This window comes from Saccostrea echinata, unplaced genomic scaffold, assembly GCF_033153115.1.
Source record: "Saccostrea echinata isolate AGI-Se365-2 ecotype Australia unplaced genomic scaffold, CSIRO_AGI_Sech_v1 ptg000012l, whole genome shotgun sequence".
In the NCBI taxonomy this organism is placed as follows: domain Eukaryota; kingdom Metazoa; phylum Mollusca; class Bivalvia; order Ostreida; family Ostreidae; genus Saccostrea; species Saccostrea echinata.
Window position 1 is genome coordinate 9122838 of NW_026889761.1, and position 24629 is coordinate 9147466.

A 24629-nucleotide genomic window follows, 5' to 3' on the forward strand; every position below is an offset into this window, starting at 1 on the left:
TCAAAATTTATCACTGAAAATGTGTAAAGTTATTTCTGTAGATTGTCAGTGCTATCTGAAGGGAGGGAACTCTGATATGCCATAATCTTATTCTTTATAAATAGTGTGTATATTGATAAAAGTGATGGAAATTCTTGTTCTTTATAAATCATCTGTATATTGATAAACATGATAAGGTGATGGAGATATAAATATCTGATCTGTGTATGTGTTGTAGAGTATATGAACAGCACAAATTATCAAAGGAGCAGTGGGAAGAGAGGATACAAAACTGGTTCAGTGAACACAGAGGCATGCTAAGGTAAGTAACTCTTCCTTGGAAATTCTTTGCAATGTCTGCTTGGTTTAGTTTCACTAACTTTTATTTAGTTTTATCATTTGGAATGTAAAGGAAGGAAGAATCTTCTGAATGCTCTGTGCTAGGTGTTTATGGTTGTAGCACAATATAAAGTATGAAGCTTTTGTCTAAAAATTAAACACAAAACCTGTTCATATGGTGTTTGCATTTTACAGGGAAGATGCCATGATGGAGTATCTTAAAATAGCACAAGATTTGGAAATGTATGGTGTGAATTATTTTGAAATCAAAAACAAGAAAGGCACAGAACTTTTACTAGGTGTAGATGCGCTTGGTCTGAATGTTTATGATAAAGAAGACAAGTAAGTGGCAAAGTCCTTTAAATCCTGTGTAAATAAGTTCAATAAAAGCGATGTAAGCCTCTTACCATATTATATTTACAACAGAATGGCATTGAATTCAAATTCTTTTGTTTTTGCAGATTAACACCTAAAATAGGCTTCCCTTGGAGTGAAATTAGGAATATTTCATTTAATGATAAAAAATTTGTCATTAAGCCCATTGATAAAAAAGCACCTGTAAGTATTTGTTTAGTATAATAAAGCTATTTAATTCAGCTTCAGGACTAAATTGTGGGCTCAACATAGAACATTTTCTTCTGAAGTGCAAACTTTTAATACCTGGTAATCATCATTACTAGCCAAGCGTTTTTGTTCCTCTTTACTCCTCACTACCCATGGCCTATTATACTATGAAAATGAGGAATCATTTGAGAGGTGTGATAACTATGATTGGATTTCACTGATGGTGCTTATCAATCGGCAAGAATATTACAAAGCTGAAGTCAATGACATTCTATTTGGGATTTTTCATGATGGCATGTTTTAGGAAAAGAAATGCTCATGTAAACAATGATCTTAAGGATGATGGTATTGTCATTTTATTGTGGCGGCAAGACAAGTCCAATTGCCTGTGGCCAGATAGCTCAGTGGAGCACCTGACTAGGGATGTTGTCATCTTACTTTAATTTAGTATGGGTGGAATGTGACTGGGTGTATATATTGTGGATATATAGTCATTGTATGTAATATCAACAATCCTATATATGAATGGCACAAATGGCCAAGGGTTTTTGAGGAAGGAGTGGATCAGGAACACTTGGCTAGGGAAGATGGTATTTTAGGTGCCTTTGTCGAAGACAAATACATTCAGAAAAATATTGTGTACATTTTAGGACTTTGTTTTCTATGCACCTCGTCTGAGGATAAACAAGAGAATTCTAGCTCTGTGTATGGGAAATCATGAACTTTATATGAGGAGAAGAAAGCCAGATACTATTGAAGTCCAACAAATGAAAGCACAAGCTCGAGAAGACAAGCTGGCAAAACAAATGGAACGACAGAGGCTTGAACAGGAACGACATGCACGTGAGTCTGCCGAGAAAAAACAACAGGAACTTCTAGAAAAGTTGCAGTTGTATGAGGAGGAAAATGCCAGGAGAGCCAAAGGTACATTCATTGCAATATAATTTCTTGTAAATGGCTTAGATTTTGAGGCTGTAAATTGAAATCTTTCAACTTTTTTGTAGAAATTAAATTTTTAAACTTGTGTCCATTAAAATTTGAGGTTTATACCTGTAAGTGAATCATGTTTCGTTTATACATTGAGATATGTGAACAGGACTGTCACTATATGGCACATATCTCCATTTTTGAGATGTTTAGGATATGAAGCTCATTTGATTAAATACTAACTTTTTAGATATAGGCATCATGTCATGTCTGTACAATATTTGTAGAACTGGAGGATCAACAGAGTAAGATACGAGAGCTCAATGATGAGATGGAGGCCTACAAAGCTCAACAGGAGGAGCTGGAGGAACAGAGACGGAGAGCTGATGAACTCCAGAGGCAGTACGAGGAGACCAAACACGCCTCAGAGGAGGAAAAGGCACAAATGGTAGGGGGATCATTCTCTGTACATAAAACATCAGGGGTACTGGCTAAAGCAAATTTTGTTAGACCCTGCTACATGAAATAGAAACATGAAAGTCTCCGGCAAATTGTCCAATTTCTGCAGGAAACATCAGCCATTCTCTGTAGCAGAAATATTAGTATTGGGTCCAGGCCAATGCATATCAGTCAATCTCAATGAAAAAAAAACTTTTAAGGATAAAGCAAATTAGCCAATTCTTCATAATTCTTGAAATATCCGGATCATTTGCCAACAGATACCATGTGATCTGTGGATTGGAAATCAATAACAAATTGACCAATCTCTGTTCAGAAAAAATAAAACATCAGGAAGCAGATAAAGTACTTAGGTCCTACTCAAACTCTTGCCATGGTTACAAGGCAGAATGATTTGTTATAATCTTTGAAAATGCTTTTCATCCTATAGTTTTGGCTTGATTTCATTAAAATCTGTATACAATTTAATAACTGATTTAAGGTACATAATACATTCTGTTTATCAGTTTTTATTTGCAATGAATGATGTTGACATAATTACTTTAAAAAAAAAATTTTGAACCTATTTCAGACCACAGCTTTCAAAGCTGGGCTTGCATATATCAGTTATATGTAGGATAACTGAAATTCTGCAGTGAATGCTCAGTAATTTAGCATCATGCTTACATTCAGCTGATAATTAGATAACTTGCTGTCTAAAGCCATGTAAAAGCATATAATTTCTAAAAGCTCTAAAAATTCTGCTTTTTTACAATGTAATTTTTAAGAAGGCAATATCATCCTTTGTGGAAATTCTTAAGCTAAAAAAAATTGAAAACATACCTTTTTAATTAAAAATCCCATACAAGTATTTTTCTTTTTTCACATTCATTTTATTCAAATGAAGGGAAAGTACAAGACAGGTTTTCTACATGCATGAATGTATAACAATTAATGCTTTTATCATGTGGGTGGGGTGAGTTTCTGTTCACATGTATACATCGTTTTGTTACGTCGCTGTACCCAGACTGTTATCATTATAGCAAAACAGATATGCAGAAAAAAGACGTATGGTATGTCTCTGGATTCAGTATGATATATGATGTATACTAAACTAACTGTTTCACTACAGGAAAAAACAACTCTGGAATAAATATATCAGAAAGTAGAGCAGAAACTTGTATCAAGTATTACATGTAGTTCATTAAGAGATGAAGATTTCTACATAAATTCTGACAGTCACTATATATAAGGTTCATCATACAGCACCTCCCATTTATGTAACTTTTAACATTGATGAGATATACAGAATTTTTATGGATAAATATTAATGTATAATGTTGAAGAATATATCCTAGGACTTATACTAGAGATTATTTATATACAACCCAAGTTATACTACTTTAACAAACTAACAATTACAGTATACATATAAGAAAACCACTTGTGAAATGAAGGAATATTCCTTTTTGACAATTTTTAGAAGTTCCTTACTATTTCATGAAAGAGAAATCAAACCATGAATACTTGAATATCAGAATTTACAAAATCAACATTTACTGTTGACATAAACTCTAAAATTTGGCGGAAAATGGTGATACACGTTGAATGATGTAGAACTTGTACCTTATTTTTCTTTCTGTAGGCTGAGAGATTAGCCGCGGCTCAGCTGGAGATTGAGAGGAGTATGGAGGTACTGAACGAGAAGGAGACGGAGATGGGACGATTACAATCAGACCTGGAGTCAGCCCAGCAGGAAAGGGAGGAGAAAGAACGGGCCCTAATGGAAGCCATGGCAAACATCCACGTCAAGGAGCATGAAACCGAGGAGAATGATATCGGAGAAAACGGACAGGAATTCAGTAAGTCTACTGTAAAGATGTAATCAAATCCTCATTGGAGACTAAAACTATAGTCAAATCCTCATCGGAGACTAAACTATAATCGAATCCTAATCAGAGACTAAAACCATAGCCAAATCCTCATTTGAAAGTAAAGCTATAGTCAAATCCTCATTTGAAAGTAAATCTATAGTCAAATCCTCATTTGGAAGTAAAGCTATAGTCAAATCCTCATTGGAGACTAAAGGTATAGTCAAATCCTAATCAGAGACATAAGCTATACTTAAATCTTAATCAGAGAAAACAAGCAGATAGCCCAGGCAATTTATCATTAAGCGTCAAGCTAATTGCAACAGAATTTGTTTTTGTTATAAATAGACTCCAGGATGTGCAAAATAAATCCGATAAGGAGAAAGCATTAAATTCTTAAGAAAAGGAGCATAACTCTTGTTATTATGGTAAAATTTAGTTAAATTTTTAGTGCATTTTTCCACATATAGTGTATATTTTAAAAGAAATATTGCTGGAGTACAACCAGAGAGAGAAGATATTCAAAGTACACCTTTTCATTTTATTTTATTTATAGCTGCTGACTTGGATGAATATGAGAATGCAGCAGAAATGGCTCGACCAGAGGAGGAACGAATCACCGAAGCCGAGAAGAACATCACACTGCAGAAACAGTTAGAGGTCAGGGTCCTTCAAGTTCTTCCCTCTCAATATGAAATTTCCAATATCAATATTTTGAATCTTAAGTCACTACTTCCAACTAGAAAACACATGGCAATCAGCTTGTAATGCACAACAAGTTTTTATTTATTTATTGTTTTTGGTCATGGTCAAATGAAACATTTAGCTTGTGAATTTCTTCAGTGTGCCTTGTTGAAATGATATACCTGATGTCTAAATTTAAAGAGACTGATATTCAAAAAAAAAAAAGACAAAAATAAAACTTACAACTCCTTTTACACATGCATTCTTATTTTGTTGGAACATAGGATTTCATATCCTTAAAAATAAAAAGAAGACACAATGGCCTATATAAGTTTCAGAGATGTTTCCATAAATTGTATTAAAATTTCATCATATTCAGGATGAAAGATTTGTATTATCTTTATTTTAGGCATTACAAAAAGAACTAGAAGAATCCAAAGATGCCCAGAAGGCCACATTGAACGATGTCTTGCACGAACAAAACGTGAAACAGGGGCGTGACAAGTATAAGACTCTGAAACAGATTCGCAGCGGCAATACCAAACACCGAGTGGATCAGTTTGAGGCCTTGTAGAGAAAACCTGCATAAATAGGAACAAATTTATATATTTTATTGACCATATCATGTCTGTTATGCGAGGTTTTACCTGGGCTGGGGTGTGTGTACAGTATATTATGGTCTCTCAACATAGTCTTATGACAGGTGACACATCAAACATGGACAAAAATTATTTCAAGTTTGATTCAACAGATAATTTTGATTACTGCAGACTAAGGAGGAATTGCTTATAACCAGAACGTTGTATCACCACATGAATAATGGGTTGTCTAATGTTATTCATTCATGCAATTACTTAGTACATCATTGTACAGGAGAACATCATGCAGCGAAAATACGTCACTATTTCTAAGCTTTATGTTACAAAGTTTTCATGGTTTATTTTTATTTTTCATTTTATTTCTATGAATGAGGTTGGAGCAATTAACTCGGAAACATAAGGGAGGGTGGGATGTAAAGACAGTAGATTTATTTTGTAAAGTGTAACTAAATGTAACCAGATTGTTTATATTTTTTGTACAATGTAATGCAGTTATGTATCATCTGATGTTTGTTAGTGACTAAAGTATTCACAAGTATATTTATTTTTTTCTTTACTAGTTTTGAAATTTTCAATGTATGCAGAGATTTTTATATATTCTTTGAATGTTTAATACCATGGCTGCATTTTTAAATTAGTCACAATGATTATTTAATAGTTGGATAATGAAGTTTCAAATCCAGAAATCCAAAGAAAGCCATCTCTTTATAGGTCCAATACAAGATATTGTAGATGTGATATTATTTTGACTCACTGGTGACCAGTTCTGACAAAAAACAACTAGTTATAATATTTAAGTGTCAGTGAAATTGTTTCATAAAAATGATTTTAGAAAATTTGTCACTTTTAAGTCAAAAAAAAAAGCTTGCCAGTTGGTCATACATTTATTTTGTACTTAGATAAAATTTGGGGCTTATTTCATTCCTGTCTATATATATACTGCCATTATGTATGTTTCAAGCTTTGTTTATAGCTATTGCACGTTTACATGAGTTCCATAGCATAGCTGTTCATTAAATGGCGTTGAATTGATGCAGGGGAAAGAAAATTTCTATAGGATATCTTTATACTGTAAGGAAAACTGGTGTTAACTTGTGAAAGCAGTGGATTGTGTTAATTATGTAATTGAATCATCTTCAGCATTCCAGTCGGTCACTTCATCTTTTACTGGTCAAGTGCTGTAGTGGTCTCTGTGTATATACTTCCTGAAGATATGTATTGATATTTATATTTTTTTACTTAGTGGAGCACCTTGCTAGAAAAACTTGTGATACATTCTTGCCTGATATTAAAAACTTTTTTTTCTTAAAATAAATTTCTTTTCTAAAAGAGTCTGTAAATAAATTTCAACAAGTTTAATCAGTAGATACATTTATGATGCATTTCTGTAATTCAGGATACATTTGGTGTAATTAGGCATTAGGAAACATATTTTCTTTCTTTGTGGAGCAGTTTTTCTTCTCCAGTAATGGTAGGGTTATTGTATTCTTATGAACAAGTGTCCTGTTAGTAGAACAATCTTCTTGTGATACATGTAGCACTTGATTGGAAATTGTCTCATACCATCATTTGTCATGATTGAATTGATATATAATCAATATATATACTGAATAAAATCATTGGACAATGCAGTAATGCTGTTTTTTTTTTTGGATTTGGTAAAGGCGCTGCAGGGTAGAAATGCAGATAGTTTTTCATTTTTGAAACTCTAACAGAGAAAGGGATCATTTTTGAAACTCGCAGAGAAAGGGAGAAATTGCCATGGTAGAGCAAAGATTGACCATAAGTACTTTGTGGAATACAAAGAATTGAGCAAAGGAAAGTCCTTGTCAATATGAGAAAGAAAAAGATGCTGCGAAATTGCTGTTCATCCGACATGGTTCAATTGAAGGATATATAGCAGGAACTATAAATGAATTTCAATTTTTTTTATAGAAAGATAAAACGATCGATTGTATGATTTACATTGCATTCAAGAATTTTTTTCCTCTTGTACAAAAGTCACCAGCTTTAGGTTTAGTGCCAAATTTTAACTTCTGTATTGCTCTTGTTTCCGTAGCGGTGAGGGTTCTTTGTTGGGATATCACCTGTGACATTGGACCTTTGTTTTTGAAGTCATATCCAAAAGGCCTATGACTCGCATCTAATGCCTGGCAAAGAAAAAGTCCCTACATTTGTTATTAAACGTTTGATGCAGTGCATTATTGGAACCCACAGGTTTTCTCTTTGTTGCACTACGTTGAATGTAGTGTAACGGAGAGAAAAGCCATGGGTTCCGACGATGGATGTAGTGTTGGGAATAGGGATTGAACAGGGCCTATTATTCATGAGGTGAGGAAAGATGCATTTAGTTTAAACACTGATATTGGCATATATGAACATTTGTTTTTACATGCAAAATTGCAAGTGAAATCTGTTAATCAATGATTTGGACAGAAAATGACGAATGATTAGATTTTCAGCACCAGTGAATAATTTGTGCAAATAATGCAACAAATATTTATATATACAGTTGAAATTTAAAAAAAAAACCTGCAGATTTTCTCCAAAATAAATTACAAGCAATTGGCAGCTTGTGGAAAACAAGAAAAATCTGCAAATTTTCTTTGAAATAAATTACAAGCAATTTGCAATCTTGTGGAAAAGAAGAGAAAAAAAATCTTTCCGGAATTATTTTATCCCTTCAGATTGGTTTCTTGCTTATATATTTTCGTTCATCTTAGGATTTCCCGTAATTTTTGCTGAAGGAAAACAAAGACCATATTTTTGTACTTTTATTTATGGAAAACAAGATATAAAGATGCCAAGTGGACGGCGTATTTTATCCCGTATACAGTCAAATTCTTATAATAACAGCAGTAAAGGAGGGAATGGAAGGTAGTGTTTCTTATACGTACACGTAATCCAAGACTTGTCGTTTTGACAGAACACCTGATTTGTGTATATAATTAATTTACAGATAACCACATGTTGAGCAAAATTCAATTTATGGGGATAACTCCATTTATAAGTAGAATAGGAATTATCTTCTCATGAAAATTTAAAAATTAGAATCACATAAAAGGGGGGGGGGGTAACTATTTTAATTGTCTGAAATAGCCATGTTTACATTTAGACTAAATTAATTTTGATGAATATATGGGGGTTTGTTAGACAAAAATATAGTCATATAAAATAGCTTATTAGTAGATTTTCCAAACATGTCACCGCATGAAATAAAAATAACATGAATAAATAATTAACCTTTTTGCACTTGGTTAATATGATGTAAACTGTCAATTATTTAATTTAGTTTTAATGAACACTTTAGAGAAAGAGTTCATATTAAAGAAAGAAATTGTTTGTTATGAACAGCAATTTTGAACATAATGAATAATAAAGTAGATTTTGAAAAATAGTTATTGAAATATTCATGCCTTGAACTTTTTGCACTAAAGATACAAACAGACCTGTTATATAAAATAACAATGTTATATCATTGTTTCCAAATGCATAATTTTATATTTTTTTACAGTCACACAGAAGATAGAGATTCAAATATGGTGCCCCTGGCACAGATGGCTGTTCTTCCAAAACACTGCTACCTTCCAGAAATCCCTAGCGATCCCAACATGTCATTTGAGGCCATGTTGTATTTCTTTGGAGTGATAGCCATGGGACTACAGTATATTAATCTGTATCGCACTGTGTGGTGGCTCCCGCACAGTCATGCAAATTATGCCCTTGTAAGTTCAATTTTATTGGAAAAAGTTATCAATGACATTTAAATTATGCTACTATTCATGAAGAATAAGATTTGCTATTCAAGCGGTCTATGACAGATTTGCAAAGAAAACAATCAGCCCTTATAACAACTTGCAAACGTTTTTCTTCAGAGGTACAAAAAAAATCTCAGTAAAAAAGCAACAGTCAACTTTCTGGAAGAATATAATTCATCATCACTTATGAAAAATGAACAAAATCAGAACAATATAAACCAGAAAAAAAAGATCAAAATACACAATGTAATTATTTTTGGTACAAACAATTCATTTTACTTTGATAAAATGTGAAGGGAAGTTTCTTGTCCTCTTAATCATCAGACCCCCTCCTTGGCCCAAAGATTTTCTACCAAATATAGATCTGTGTATTTTTTTCTTTTTGTTTACAGAATTTCTATCTGATTGATGTTTATCTCGTGCTGTTTTTATGTTTCCTGATGTGCAGAAGGATTGTTTGGTGCTTTGTTCAAGAGGTAACACATAGAGAATTATTTTGTATATCCAGTAGTCTACACAGTCTTAATTATTTCTTGATAAATATAAGTTTTGCAGTTGTCATCGAAAATCAATTTTGAATAAACATCATTCAGTAATAAGATACAGAAAAACTAGTGAAACATTGATATTTTCCCCATCAGAGATACCAGTGTAACCAGTACATATAAATTTCAAATATATATTCAAGGAATTGTATGCAATGATGGAATTTATAATCATTATAATATTTTGTGATTTAATTTGTTCAGATATATGGATCTAGGTCCACAAAGAGTGTAATATATTGGGTTGTCCAGCTAGTAAAAGGGGTACTTTTGGCTATTAATGCCCTTGGCCTGGTCTATACAGCGTACCAGGTCATTACAAACCACTCAGCTTTGTATTGCCTGTTTCTGTCATGTCCGTAAGTATCACTGGTCCATTAAGTACGTCATATATTATATTATATATTCCTGTATCAAATAACCATACACTACATATAATAATTATTGAAAATTTTATCACTATATTTTTTGATTACATGTATGATAAAATTTTGTGCTATGTGCTTGTATTCATTCGGCAAACCTCGGCTGATTCCGGCATCTTCATCAAACATGAGGTACGAATCGGCCGAGGTGTGCCGAGTGTTCTTGTATTATGCAACCTGGTGTTACATATTCAAATAAATACAAATACTTGTGAAAAAAAATTCAGTTTGCTTTCAATATCCTTGAAATTAAAGATTTTCAGAATGTTATGTCCCTGATGCAAGGTCAGTTTGAGAAGTTCAAGGTCACTTGCAGAATTAAATTTGTTTTAGGATAATAACTTCGTAATGGACAAAATTGGAGGTTGATACTTGTAAAGTGTAAGATGTTATGATATGCCATTCCTTGATCTAAGGTCTTCTTGAATTCTAAGTCTATTTATACAGAAAATGTGTAAATTTGTGTCGGTTTCTCAACATTGAAACAGGAAAGTGATGAAAGCCCATGCTTGCTTGACACAATGATTGTTTATGAGAGTATAATCTGACATTGACTTTAGATTATTTTGACACTAGTCATTCAAAGTCACACAAGACAGAAAAAGTGCACACTCTCTCACAAGAACATTTTAACTCATCTCTGATGTAAATGTTTATAATTAGGTGTCTTTAACTTGACCCATGACACACAAGGTCAAGGTTATTTGGGGATGAACTGTACTACTTGAGGGTATCATTTTGTGTGTTTTTCGACAAAAATATAATTTATATGTGAATATAAGTTTAATATGATTCTCATTACGGTAAATTTCTGTTTTCTTTTTCCAGAGCTATTACTTATGTTTTCCTGTTCGGTCCTTCCATAAAGCCTTTGTACCATAAAAGTCTGGTGTGGCCTTCACCTGTGTGCGATCGACCACGTCACAAGAGGGAGGAGGATGAGGTCATTTTGTACCATAATTGTGTGTTGACCCCTGATGTAATTAGGTCAGAGGTCGACCAATTTAAGTCAGACTTCAATAATAGGATCAAGCAAGTTTTGTTCAATTCACTCCTTACAGCATACTACATGACCTTTGTACCACTGTGTTTTGCTCAGGTGAGGAAATATATCGAATACAGTACATTTGTACCTGTAGATGCACCTGAATTATATCTGTAATTACTAATAGTGTAAATTTCCCTCTTAGCTGTGATGAGTTAAAGCACCAATGAAGCTTTTATATATTGATTGAAAACAAAGTCAAAGATTGAAACATGACAATATAATATAATGAGCTAGATGTTAAATGAAAAGTGCTGAGTACATCACAGAGAATAGGGAACCAGTTGTTTGGCTGGTTATCCTACCCTTATTTATTAATATGTAGCAAATATTGACCAAGCATTAGACACATATAAATGATCAAGTTGGATTGGGAATTTGATACTTTTTTACACTCTAATTTACACCTTTGCTTTTATAATTTTTCTCTCTGGTAGCATTCTTTAGATTAAGGAGTGCTACTTCTTTATAAGCATTCCCTGTAATAATATTCATTACACTATAAAGTAAGAATTAATAGATGCACCAATTTATGAATATGCTACAAGCTTTTGATACAGTAGATTCCTGGAACAGTCTTTTTTTAGTACAATTCAATTTTTTAATCACAGAATCACCTTAACAACCCAGAGGTAACTTCTCATTTCAAAAATTCATATCTTTTCTTTTTAAAGAAAAATGGAAGGGTTTTATTTTGAATCTTCAATTTTAAACTTGACAATTTTTATCTCTTGTAAAATGCACACTAAACTAACCTTGGATCCTTGTATGAAACTCAGTGAAAACTGGTATAATTGCTGAAGAGGTCATTTTAATGGCATGATATTTTTATCAAATTGAAAATAACTTCATCGTTTTTTATTACACAGCATGAGGTTAGATATATGCCTTTATTGAATTGTATTACTAATTTAGAGCATGCTCATTTCCAAGATGTACTGTATATTATTTTGAAAGCTTATGCCTTTAAACCTGCCAACAAGCTCTTAGTTTAAAATTTACTTAATAAAAGTGACCTTCATCAATGATCAACCTGAATGATCATACTTGATATTTAGAACGGCTTTATTTTGTTAATGATTTTTCAGATAATAAACAGAGGACACTAATTATTAAGAATTGCTCTATAGAAATGATGTACTTGTATTTTGTATTTGCGACCTTGCACTCTATGATTAGAACATTAAATTACATTTTTTGATAAACTATATTTCTCTCTCGTGTGATGTATGTTTGCAGGTTTTTCAAGCTAAGTTCAGTAGGTTGGAAAAAGTTGCTTAAGTTTGTTACTTTGAATAATTATTGAATTATTGTACCTTCATTATCTTGAAGCAAAACTGGGATTTTCCACTGCCCCATGTAGGGCCAAATTTAGACCCCATTCCAAATTGCAAAACCCCTCCCTTCCACCCCCCCCCTTCCCCCAAAAAACAAACTGTGTGTTATGGTCAGAGTTGAAAATCAATGGAATGACAAAAGTTTAGGGAAGCCTTGTTCTGTTGATGACTGACAGTTTGTTAATTAGTCTTTTCTCTAAATGAAAGTTCTGAATAATTAAATAAAAGCTTTGATTTATTAATCATTAGTTTTTATTTCTTGAGAATGACCATCATGATATGTGTATATAATTTTCCATTTAGTGAAAAAATGTTGTTAAATTCCCAATTCCAAAGCCCCAGACCCCATTCTTTAAGTGTAGTGGAAAATCCCTGCAAAAATCAATGAAAAACACACATATTGTATAAAAATGTTGCTGAATCAGTGTTTTAAAGATAAAGTTTCAAAGAAAATAGATTCAGGGGAATGTTGGTCTACTTTTCAAAAATTTTGAATCGGTGTAGAGATTCAAAAAGTTGAATACTTGACTAACATTTTGATTAAAAAGTTTACCATGCTGTAAGTGCCAATTACGATTATAAATAAAATGTAGAATGAATATGATTGTATTAATCTCCTTTGCTCTAGCATGTACAAAACACATGTGAGTCGTGCTGGGTGAGTTGTTCTCTGCAAAAGACATGTCGTCAACTTTTATTTTTACGGACTTTATTTTTTTAAATTTTTCTTTCTTTTTTTTAGAAATATAAAAATATTTTTATTTCTTTCATTAAAGTTTCTTTACATTTTTAGCATTGTTTCACTTTTATGCATACAGTATAGTTATTTTTCACTGTTACATAATTACCAGAGTTTCTAGAACTGCATGTGTTAAGAATTGATAAGAATACTAGTATATGTATGTATAGACTATAGAACATTTACATCAGTTAACTTTTTTCTGCTTTAACTCTCAGAAACTTTTAGTATCTTCCTGTGTAATAAGTTTATCTTCAGTAATCTCATATGTTGTGAAGCTTTTTAGCTCACCTGAGCTGAAAGCTCAAGTGAGCTTGTTTGATCGTCTGTTGTCTGTCCATCTTTAAACTTTTCACATTTTCAACTTCTTCTCAAGAACCACTGGGCCAGATTTAACCAAAGTTGTAACAAAGCATCCTTGGGTAAAGGGGAGTTTAAATTTTTAAAATGAAGGGCCAAGCCCCCTTACAAGGAGAGATAATTAAGAAAAGACAAAAATAGGGTGGGGTCACTTAAAAATATTCTTCTCAAGAACCACTGGGCCACAAAAGCTGAAACTTATCTGGAAGCATCTTGAGGTAGTGAAGATTCTAAATTGTCAAATCATGACCCCCAGAGGTAGGGTGGGGCTACAATACGTATTACAAGGGGGAAAATCTTGTGAAGAACAGGAGGCCCAAAGTTACCCAGGTGAGCATTGTGGCCTCTTGTTAATAAAATGAGAATGTAGATCATTTCTGTGTGTTAGTCCCAAGGATTCTGTTGTTATGTTCTAATAGATAATGGTTCATGTAATATAATCAAATGGTCATAGATTAAGTTCCAGACTAGAATTTAAAATGATGACATTATTTAAAAAGAAAATATCAAATTAGAGTTCATGATTAAAGTGTTATAGTGTATACAGTTTATGAGCATGTCAGATATTTTAATACCTTTCCTGTCTTTGTCAGTCTATGTGTATATTACGTACTAATTAAGCTACTGTCATACTGTGACATTCCACACTCATAAAAAAATAAAACCTTTTCGCAGATTGCTTTCTCAGTGATATACAAAATTCTATATATTATGTGATTTTGCTATTTTCAGAACACTTTGTATTACGACACATGGTGGGTGGGCCAGCATGTTGTAGTCACATGGCTCTCTGCGTTTCTGATGCTGATAGTACATTACCTACCCCCTAAATACCTGGATCTGTTACACAGGACAGCTCTCCATTTGGGTCGCTGGCAAAAAGTGGAGGGGAGACATGCCCATGTGCCATATAATGCGTATGTGTTTATGACCTAAGGAGACCGGAAATTAGTGGAACATATATAATGATAGTGAAAGCTAAACCCAGTGTTTCACTTATTTTGGTTAAACTGGCCAGACTATTGATTGATAACTTGCTGTATTTGTTCCTCCTTTTGTGTGTCAATAATTTATTGTACTGGATGACTCTACATGTATTCTATATCCTCTTCAAACTCCATGCATACATGTAGATAAATCAGGTTGAGGTGTTTTAAATTACACAATCAGTATTAACCTTGATTGATATAGGCTGGTAAGACATATCTCAGTTGGGAGAGGGTATAAAATACACGTATTATGATTGTCATCTTCTGACTTCACATAGTACATAGATAAATCTGGATGACCTGCCTAATGTTTGGCCTTGACCTTTAAACTGGAATAAGTAAATCATTTTCTGTGTCATATCTCTGTTTAGGTAATTTAAATCTGATAAAACTAGATATTATTCTATCAAAGATCATTTTAAGCAATTTCTCTCTTGTTTTGAGGTTGTATTCTTATTTCAGGTGGTCAGAGTTGACAGTTTGGCCACAAGGTGCGCTGGTCAAACATGTAAAGGGGTTGTTTAAGGCAGAGGGGATCAATGTTACAGCAGAGCCCGGCAATGGAATGCATGGCAGATTTTATGTAAGTAGGAACATCATTTTTTTTGAAATTTTTCATCAAATAAGGCACAGAGATAAATCTGTTTTGCATTACAAAAAAAAAAAAAAAAATCCTGAGTCCTAAGGATAGAAAATAACAATAAAAAAATTTGAATTATCTGAACGTCTTACAATTTTTTTTCTTATTTTCTCTCTCTTTTCAGTTTCTTTTTCATCAGCCAATGAGAGTGGTAAACTGGTTACTTATTTTAACATGGCTCCTGGTGGGTTACCAGTTTTTCTGTCTCCTACAAAGCACGGAGTGGAACCATATTGTCTGCATAGCTCTTGTTTTATTCTGCAATTATTATACTCTATTCAAGCTTTTAAGGGACAGAATTATTTTAGCCAAAGCTTATAAAGAGGAAATTTCAGAGGAGGAAAAGTGACATTTTACCATGACTTTACATGCACAACATTTAAAAAATATGTGTATTTATTTATTAAAGCTGACCATGCCAAAATGATATCAAAAGTATGAGATTTCTTTGAACTGAAATCTTCTTTATAATGCACTTTTTCTGCATACTTGATGAACATTTGTGGCCCATCTTCATTTTGCATGGGATGCTGGATAACTTATGTTTGTTGTACAGATGTAAAAGTGCTAAATGTTAATTCATGCTGAGCATGTCCTAAGTATTCTACATAAATAAATATATTTGCAGCATTGAATCTTCTTGCATTATGGTTTTATTTTATCTTCAAAAGAGGATTTATGTTATATATGTTGAAAGATCACTTGTTTATCATCACATGAATCTGAAACTGATTAGAACAGTATATGCAAATTTAAAGTAAGGCAAGAAAAACTTGATTTTCTGTTTTACAGTTGTTGCCCCCCTAGTCTTGGTTATAAATTTTATGACTTATGTATTGAAATTGTCTCATTTTTATGATGTCCTTCATTATAATTGGGAATTTCAATAGCAGTCATGAAAAGTAGCATTGCTGAAAATATGAACTAAAATCATGTAACACTTGGTTAATTAACAAAGTCTTTCCTAAGGGTTCCAAACAATAGGCTTTATACCGTATAGCGGGTTTCTCTAGCGGATGTAAAATTTGGCGTTTTGCTTGCTCAAGGGTATGTCAGTAATTTTGGCAAAACTTTTTTTTGGCAGACGAGGAGTTCCATGACTTTGCAAAAAAAGAGGAAATTAATCTTTTAGATGAGTTTCAGTACGTTAAATATATGTTTGAATACCAATTTTTGCAAGATATTTGAGCAAATTCCAATGCCAGTTGAAAGATATAACGTTTAACAACAGACTGATCAAAGTTAGTTATTTTTCTTGTATTCAGTACTTATAGGCAAAAGTGTTAATTTAGGGATTAAAATTTTAGCGGTCTACTACAAAACCACTAAAATAAGCCAAAGTTAGCATCCCGCTAAAAATTCCTGCTATACAACAATTCATAGAGTTGTAAAATACATGAAATGTGAAAATAACTGTTGGTATAAATGAAATAGGGACGCTGGAATGTTAACTGGATCAAGGTTAATAACACTCCCTTACCTTTCCTTCAAATGTCTATATAATTTTTTAGCTCTACTGGTCAGAGACCAGAAGATCTTATGCGATAGTAAGGTGTCTGTCCATCGGTCTGTAAACAATTTTTCAAAATGCTACTCCTACAGTTTTGATCTCATTTCAATATAACTTGGCACATAAGTAGACTACACTAAGATACATAATTCTATGCATCGGTTTTTGATACTAAACCAAGGATCATTATTTGATTTATTGCTGTTCCATAGTTTCAAGCCTGCTACTTTTCTCTGCCTTAATTGTTACAAGTACAAACCAGTTTAGCTACAGTCTCATCAGAGACTTCTGGTTTTGTGCTTCTCATGTCACTTATATTTTGATAAAGATTTTCCTTTCTTTATGCAAGTCTAACCATAAATTTTTTTTAATTTTCTAAAGAAGCATGAAAGCACAATCTAATATATATAGTCTTTGTATGAAATCAAAACCACAGAATTATTAACAAAGAAAATTTTTGAAATTCTTTGTAGAAACATGCAATTTTGTCATGAAAAGATAACACATAAAGATCACAGGTGCCCACTAAATGTTCTGATTATGACTGAAGGTAAAATGTAGAAGGTACAAGTCTGAACATTTCAAATATATCAGTACATGTACCTTCATTTACTTAACAATCTGAAAGAGTACTATGGAGCACCAAAGCCACTTTTTAATGTGAAAAATAATTGGTGTGCATTTACATGGCAGTGAAAACAATAAAAGATGATAGCTTAAATAAATTTATTGAGAAAAACTCAAAATTCAGTGAGTTTTACCACAAGTATCACTGTTTAACTGACACACATTGGACAGCATCATGTAAAGTGACAGTTTTATTTTTGAGGCAGGTCTGTGTATACACTGAGATCCTTTTCTTTAAGCATGTGAATGACCTCAAAAATGGGATGTTCAATTTTCTGGCTGAACTGGTAATGTTAAAGTTAGAATCTGTAAGGAAAAACACAGGAACTACATGATCCATCTAGTATTAATCTTTGTAGACAAGATTACAAATTTTCAAACCTTTTTATCTATAATTTGTATTTGAATCTGAAATTTTTTTTTAATATTGATCTCCAGTGCATGCTGCATGCCAACGTACACAGGACATGAACTACAAAATTAACCTTCTATTATTCACGAATGACTGACTTAAGAATTTTTTTTCTAATTTGAACAATTAAATAAAACCTTAGGTTTATTTTACAAGTTCATCTTTTCTGCTAGTTCATCTTTGCAAGTGAGATATAGTAAACACCTATTGATTTCTTCACTGAAACAGATGTAAACATCTCTGATATTCTTTCCCAGCCTTGATAGACTCTAAATCTTGTTTTTTAATTGACTTGAACTTACCCTTGTTTACAATAGACTTAAATTTACTCTTGTTATACAACTGACTTAAACTTACCCTTGTTTTTCGGTTGAATTGAGCTACACAGTCCTCCTGTATGAGTAGATAAGGTAGGTAAATATCTAGGTAGTATTTATTGGACCGTGTCTCCAGGACTAGCCGGTCCTCTCCTACATCAATGGTTAATGTGTTGGCCATTTTCTGTCAAAATATTTAAAATAATTGACATGGGCATTTGTACCAAAAGTGCCAGATTAACAAAACTTAATACATGAATTCAATCCAAAAATTGATTGATATCTGGTTCATACTTGTTGAATGGGCATGGCCCAATCTAAGAAGTCTGATTTTAATTAGATTGGGCATGGCCTGTCCTTGCAGTTCTATTTTAAATGAAAACTGAGCTTTCAGCCTTTCAGCCTACTGCTGTGGATCAGTATGTTTGTGGAGGTTAAGATTTTGTGGGTTCTCCTTAATTCTTACCCAAGAATTTAAAAAACCTCACGTTTTTTGTGTGACTTTGTTAATCACATCACAATCTTGTGAGCATACATGTTGAGTTAACCACAAAATTTGGCCCCCACAAATTAAAACTATTCTGCAGTAAGTTAAAGGCATCAGACATCATTACCCTATAATTTCACACATCTGTAAGATATAATACAAATTTTTTAATTATTACTTTAACCATATACAGTAAAACATGCTTATAATGAAATACCAGGGATGGATGATTTTGCTTTGTTATAAAGGTATTTTGTCATATCCGTTAAATTCACAATATTTTAAAGCCACTTGGAAATGAAAATACCTGGCTGTAAGGGTCAATACATTATAAACGTGTTTGCTACAAGCGTGTTTTACTGTAATTAATGTATATGAAAAAATAATATTACACATACTTGTACATTATACATGAATAAAAAAAAAGAACTACATGTACTTGTAAATGTATTTACCACATGTGGAAGGCTGATCTCAGCCACTAAGAAATCCGGGTGTCCTTCTGGAGGTTCCTGGATGATCCGAAATTCAGGTTTCTGACCTCTGTCAATTACAGATAAACATGTACATGTATGTGTTTGTGAAAAAAGATAGCTGTATGAAAATCTGATTCAATATTCCAAATTCAAGTGTGGACTTTCATTAGATCTTTATGTCAACACCTGTCTTTTTCTGCCTTTACTAATCAGACCAGAAGTGAATTATGTTTATTAGCATGAAGGAGATTTAAGTCTGTAAACTTTCAAGCTACATGCAGGCATGATTAAACCACATATTGAGTGATTATCAAGAGAGTGTTAAAAAAAGTTTTAGAATATGATATCCATATTGAAAAGTTTTGTAACGGTGATATATTGTAGCCAATCTTTACACTAGCCACAGCTAATGTTGACTGACTTTCTACTAGCCACTCCAAATTTTTACAACTGTTTGTACATAGGGCTAGCATAGGACATACACACAACATTTAAACAATGTTTGGACAAAAGGAAAGTAAATCACAAACCTACAAGACTTGTTGATGGATTTGATTGTGCACACATAAAGTGAGTAAAATATGTATGAACTGTGTACATGTATTTCCAACACATATACATGTATTTAAGCTCAACTTGATCAAAGTCCTTATGCCCTTCTGAAGACCAATTAAAAAGCCTTCAATGAGCACCTTTAGTTGAGCCTCTTATAAATCGTTATTGTCTTAAGGTAATCCACTGTTACCTGGCTCTGAGTTCTTCTTGAGATAGAGGCTTAGGTGTATCCATTTCCTGTATTAATGGTTTTCCTAGTCCAGACATTGACTGACTGTAACAGAGACAAAAGCATAAAATTACACCTCATCAACTCTCAGTGTGAGGTAACAAGCACCTGTCTTATAGCTTAAAAGACATGATCTGATTTTACAGCTTTATGAACTCTATTTATTCTGGATTTCCTGCTTTGATAAGTTCAGTTTCCCCTTACTCTCCCATTTCCATGATGACAGGTTTAGACTGTGTCCTGACATTCTGTTCCTGGAGTCTCCCTACACTTTTCCTGTTCTTAAGGATTACCCAGTCTGAAAAAAAGAATCATAAGAAATAATACTGTGTCAACTGGACAATATTTTTGTTTTATTCTTATGACTTTATAACAGAGCTTTACATGTTTTAATAAGTTGATTGCTTGTATACTGAATTATGTTAAAAAAATACAATTTACACAGTCTGAAAAACTGCCACACTAAGGTGTGCTATACAATTTTTTTGTTTCTTGGTCACTTTTTTTAAGTAACAATATAAACATTTAATATCTGTTGTTTATTTTCTCAAAACATTTGATGACCCAAATGATTCACCAAACTGAGGAGTGAATACATGTACCGAGATGCTACATAAACATAAAACACCTCTGAACAATGATATGTAGTATTTATCCTCAAGGTCTTTATACATAATACCCACCTCTGAACAAGGATATGGAGTATTTTTCTTCTAGGCCTTAATACATGATACCCACCTCTAGACAATGCTATGGAGTATTTTTCTTCTAGGCCTTTAGACATGATACCCACCTCTAGACAATGCTATGGAGTATTTTTCTTCTAGGCCTTTATACATGATACCCACCTCTAGACAATGCTATGGAGTATTTTTCTTCTAGGCCTTTATACATGATACCCACCTCTAGACAATGCTATGGAGTATTTTTCTTCTAGGCCTTTATACATGATACCCACCTCTAGACAATGCTATGGAGTATTTTTCTTCTAGGCCTTTATACATGATACCCACCTCTAGACAATGCTATGGAGTATTTTTCTTCTAGGCCTTTAGACATGATATCCACCTCTAGACAATGCTATGGAGTATTTTTCTTCTAGGCCTTTATACATGATACCCACCTCTAGACAATGCTATGGTGTATTTTTCTTCTAGGCCTTTATACATGATACCCACCTCTAGACAATGCTATGGAGTATTTTCCCTCCAGGCCTTTATACATGATACCCACCTCTAGACAATGCTATGGAGTATTTTTCTTCTAGGCCTTTATACATGATACTCACCTCTAGACAATGCTATGGAGTATTTTTCTTCTAGGCCTTTAGACATGATACTCACCTCTAGACAATGCTATGGAGTATTTTTCTTCTAGGTCTTATGACATGATACCCACCTCTAGACAATGCTATGGAGTATTTTTCTTCTAGGCCCTCCAAAGTCACAGACAAGAAGAAAGTTTTAAATATTTCACTGTCCTTCATCTTCTCCATGAAGCCTGGGTGTATCACAACATCATACGCTGTACAGCCTTGTCCACCTGAAATAGTTACAAATATAGTGGTAGATAAAAATTTTTCAACTTCAGAAGAGTGAATCAAACATCTTTTACTTTACTGCATAGTTTGTGAGACTCAGAATTTAAATATTTTAATATCATCCCCTTACAATTGAAAGTATTTAACAAAGTTAATAAAAATAATTAAAACTCAAACTTTATCCATTCTTGAACGACACACAGTATACTGACTTTTATCTATCTCAGCATGTGGTTCTCCAATACTCATTGGAACTCGGAATCCAAATGGATCCTCAGATTCTAACAACTTCAGCAATTCTTCCTCAGTAATTTCCTTTGGCTGCGGTACCTAAGACAGATTGATGAAGCAGTTGAAATTTGGTATCTTCGACATGGGCATCTCTGAGAGATATATGTACATGTATATCAGAGTGAGTCAGCCATCATTACTTCATACACATATAGTTTTATGAATAATTATCTCCATTGTATAATTGTCAATATGTTTGAACTCCAAAGTTTTAATGATTAAAATAGTGAATGTGATCCATAAAAATGTATACTCCAATCTCTTGCTAGGCAAATGCGCATAAATGCCTGATTAACAAATACATGTACAATCAAACATTTTCAAGTAATTCAGTTAATAAAAGGGGTTTGCTTTAATACATGTATCAATTCAGGTTGACTTCAAATAAATTATGAGCATGAAAACTTGTAGAAAATTTGTTTACAGGTAAGGTATTGCACATAATTCCACTTACATTTTCTGCTTGGCAGACATTGATAAAAACTTTCTCACCATTTTCCTTCTTTGTTTTCAGACAAAAACCTGAAAAGTATTGTAATATTAAAAAGTGTTAAAATTCAATTCAATTTAATGTTAGCCTTACAATTTAATCGTACATTTTATCATTAAAATGAATCAAAATCTTTACCTGGTTTAGGAAGAACTGTTGTCCAGGAAACTTTTTTGTCAGAATCAGCACCTATTCCATCCTGCACTCCCTATGAAAAAAAATAAAATCTGTATCATATCAAGACAACTGATATTTCCTATAAGTGCTTACTCAACCATAAATTGATACACTTTATTAAGGTAAAAATCTAAACTAAATTATTTAACCAATTCTTTGAAATATAGCAAATTTACTGATTGCAGAATTAGCTTCTTCATTAAAGCTTCAGTTTCATCTGTGTCTGGCTCCAGCATATTGATCAGTGCCTACATGAAGTCATCCAACATTTCCCGTGATTCTAAGAAGTGTCTTTTCTATAATAAAATGAGATCTCCCTGTACATATCATCATAATGGCTGTGTAAATTCAATCAAATTGGGTGCAATAATAGGCACATGGATGGTGATTTTGTCTGTGATTCATTTGTAATGGGTTATCAAAAAAAAAAAACGCACTCATATATAATTTTATACACACACACATATATACATACATACACGATCGAGGGTTGTTAGAAAAGTTCACCGAGACATTGATTTAAGGAAAATTTATGTGTACTTTGAAGATAGACGAATGTCTGATTAAATTCTTATCTTTTGTTTGTTAGTATGTAAAAAGTCAGGTCTATTTACTAAAATTAAAATCAAATAACTTAAAAAGGAATAAAATTTGGCAAGCAAAGTTTTTCTGCAACCCTACAGTTTGTTAGATTGATCCCCAAGAAGTTTTAATTAGGAACTTCTGGCGGATCAATCTCCTAAATAGTGGACATACAGAAAAAAATTGTTAACCAAAGTTATTCCTTTATAAGTATCTTGATGCGGATTTATGATATTTATAGCCAAAATAAAAATTTTCATTTTCTGCACTGTAAAGGACTATATTCGGTAATGACCAATATTTGCCCCCAAAATCAAACTTTAACAGAGAAATATATAATTATGTTCTAAAACAGGGGGATATCTGCAGACGTCAAAGCACTGAATATTTTCATAAGCCATGTCGCCATATTTTAGATATGATGTCAGGAAAATGACATAAATTCTAACTTTCCATGATTTATACAGAAAAAGGTGTATATTACGTCAATATTTTGAGTAAAAGTCACCGAGCGCAAGTCTGCTCCAACTCAATATTTTGATATAATGTGTAGAATGATTATATTAATGAAATATGTATATATTGTTCTGGAGCAGGGCTGCGCTCTGTAAATTTTATGGTAAAAATTGATCAAATTTTGTCCATTTTTGCCTCTTTCTGAAAAATAATACAAAATCTGAATAGTTTGTGACATCATAGAAACAAAAATTGCCAATAACCCACTTTGAAACTATGACATTTTTTGTTAATTTATATTTCTCATACAATATATACAATGCAGCACATTTTAAGAAATTTTCAAAATATGACTTTTGTGGGGGCAAAAATATGCATACATACTGCATATAGTTCTTTATATCCCATTTGACATATTATATCCCAAGGAGCTACAATATCCCATATGGATGATTTAAAAAAAAATGACCACCAAACTGAAAATTTTTGGAAAAATTCAACTACTTATAACATATTTTTCACTTATATCATCATATTGCACAAGCATTCAGGTCTAAAATCCTGAAGTGGCATTAGAATAGTCAAGTGGATTAAAAAGTTTCAGAATTTTTATTAGTAAAATTTCTTTTGAAAAAAGAAAATATCATTACACCTTAAAAGACTTTCTAAAATACATAATCACAAGAAATTATGGTTTTTTATGCTTCAAAATGGTAAAAGGGGTATAAATGATTAAATCTAGACCTTGATTTAGTATCTTCCTTTGTACATGTAACAAAAAATTGGCTTTTTGATTGTTATTTTACATTAGTTTTTCAATTCTGGTTTGAAAAGTTTTAATATGAAAAAAATATCAAGCAATAAAATCCCCCAAAATTCACTTTTTTGTCCGTTCAAGTCAATTCTTTAAATCTAAGCCAAAAAAGAATTTTTATATACGAGTTTTCTTACAAAAATACTAGATTTTTGAAATGACCGTATGTTACATTATTGTGTTGCACTCCTGACATCTGATATGTATTTTATTTAACATTGTTTTAAAAATCATAACATACAATAACCCATTCTTACTTTGTAAATTAATTTGTCGTTTTGATATTTTTCATCGTTTACGGCAGGTTTTTCATATTTTGAAGACCTTAAAACATGATTATTTGCAAAGTGTAATATATATAAATTGTATTTTAAAAATAGACGTGAAATGATGAAAACCATTCCCTGAATTGACTATAAAATTTCCG

General features: G+C 32.5%; 3 protein-coding genes across 8 annotated transcripts in view; 2 read left to right on the top strand and 1 right to left on the bottom strand.

Moving 5' to 3' along the window:
* Positions 1–7032, top strand: part of LOC133185306 (radixin-like) — a 206109-nt gene extending 199077 nt beyond the window's left edge. For all 4 annotated transcript variants that reach the window (XM_061320441.1, XM_061320440.1, XM_061320439.1 and 1 more), the window contains 8 exons: positions 218–301; positions 514–660; positions 780–876; positions 1533–1806; positions 2097–2257; positions 3893–4109; positions 4675–4778; positions 5212–7032. In XM_061320441.1, coding sequence (XP_061176425.1) covers positions 218–301; positions 514–660; positions 780–876; positions 1533–1806; positions 2097–2257; positions 3893–4109; positions 4675–4778; positions 5212–5376 — 1249 coding nt within the window. In that variant the 3' untranslated portion in view covers positions 5377–7032. The remainder of the gene's footprint in view (positions 1–217; positions 302–513; positions 661–779; positions 877–1532; positions 1807–2096; positions 2258–3892; positions 4110–4674; positions 4779–5211) is intronic.
* The window catches only part of LOC133185310 (PIH1 domain-containing protein 1-like), a 112752-nt gene extending 90129 nt beyond the window's left edge, over positions 1–22623 (bottom strand). The window contains exons 1-10 of one of the 2 annotated variants that reach the window (XR_009720891.1): positions 22527–22623; positions 22312–22381; positions 22138–22205; positions 21605–21722; positions 21251–21394; positions 20057–20150; positions 19814–19897; positions 19048–19135; positions 18146–18289; positions 17583–17682 (exon numbers count right to left, since the gene is read on the bottom strand). Coding sequence is in view for 1 of the 2 variants with exons in the window: in XM_061320446.1 (XP_061176430.1) it covers positions 17644–17682; positions 18146–18289; positions 19048–19135; positions 19814–19897; positions 20057–20150; positions 21251–21394; positions 21605–21722; positions 22138–22205; positions 22312–22381; positions 22527–22586 (909 nt within the window). In the remaining variant the exon portion in view is untranslated. Of the gene's footprint in view, positions 1–17520; positions 17683–18145; positions 18290–19047; positions 19136–19813; positions 19898–20056; positions 20151–21250; positions 21395–21604; positions 21723–22137; positions 22206–22311; positions 22382–22526 lie in introns of those variants that run through there. The other variant, XM_061320446.1, reaches the window with a different exon arrangement.
* LOC133185307 (transmembrane protein 39A-like) lies at positions 8131–15874 on the top strand. 2 transcript variants are annotated; one of them, XM_061320443.1, is made up of 9 exons: positions 8131–8278; positions 8916–9126; positions 9552–9635; positions 9909–10063; positions 10958–11228; positions 11786–11806; positions 14343–14527; positions 15062–15182; positions 15364–15874. In XM_061320443.1, exons 1-9 carry the CDS (start codon positions 8202–8204, stop codon positions 15586–15588), a joined length of 1350 nt encoding a protein of 449 aa, XP_061176427.1. In that variant the 5' UTR covers positions 8131–8201; the 3' UTR covers positions 15589–15874. The 2 variants fall into 2 exon arrangements, with proteins under 2 accessions (XP_061176427.1, XP_061176428.1); XM_061320444.1 differs by lacking the exon at positions 11786–11806.
* Positions 22624–24629: the final 2006 nt, after the last annotated feature.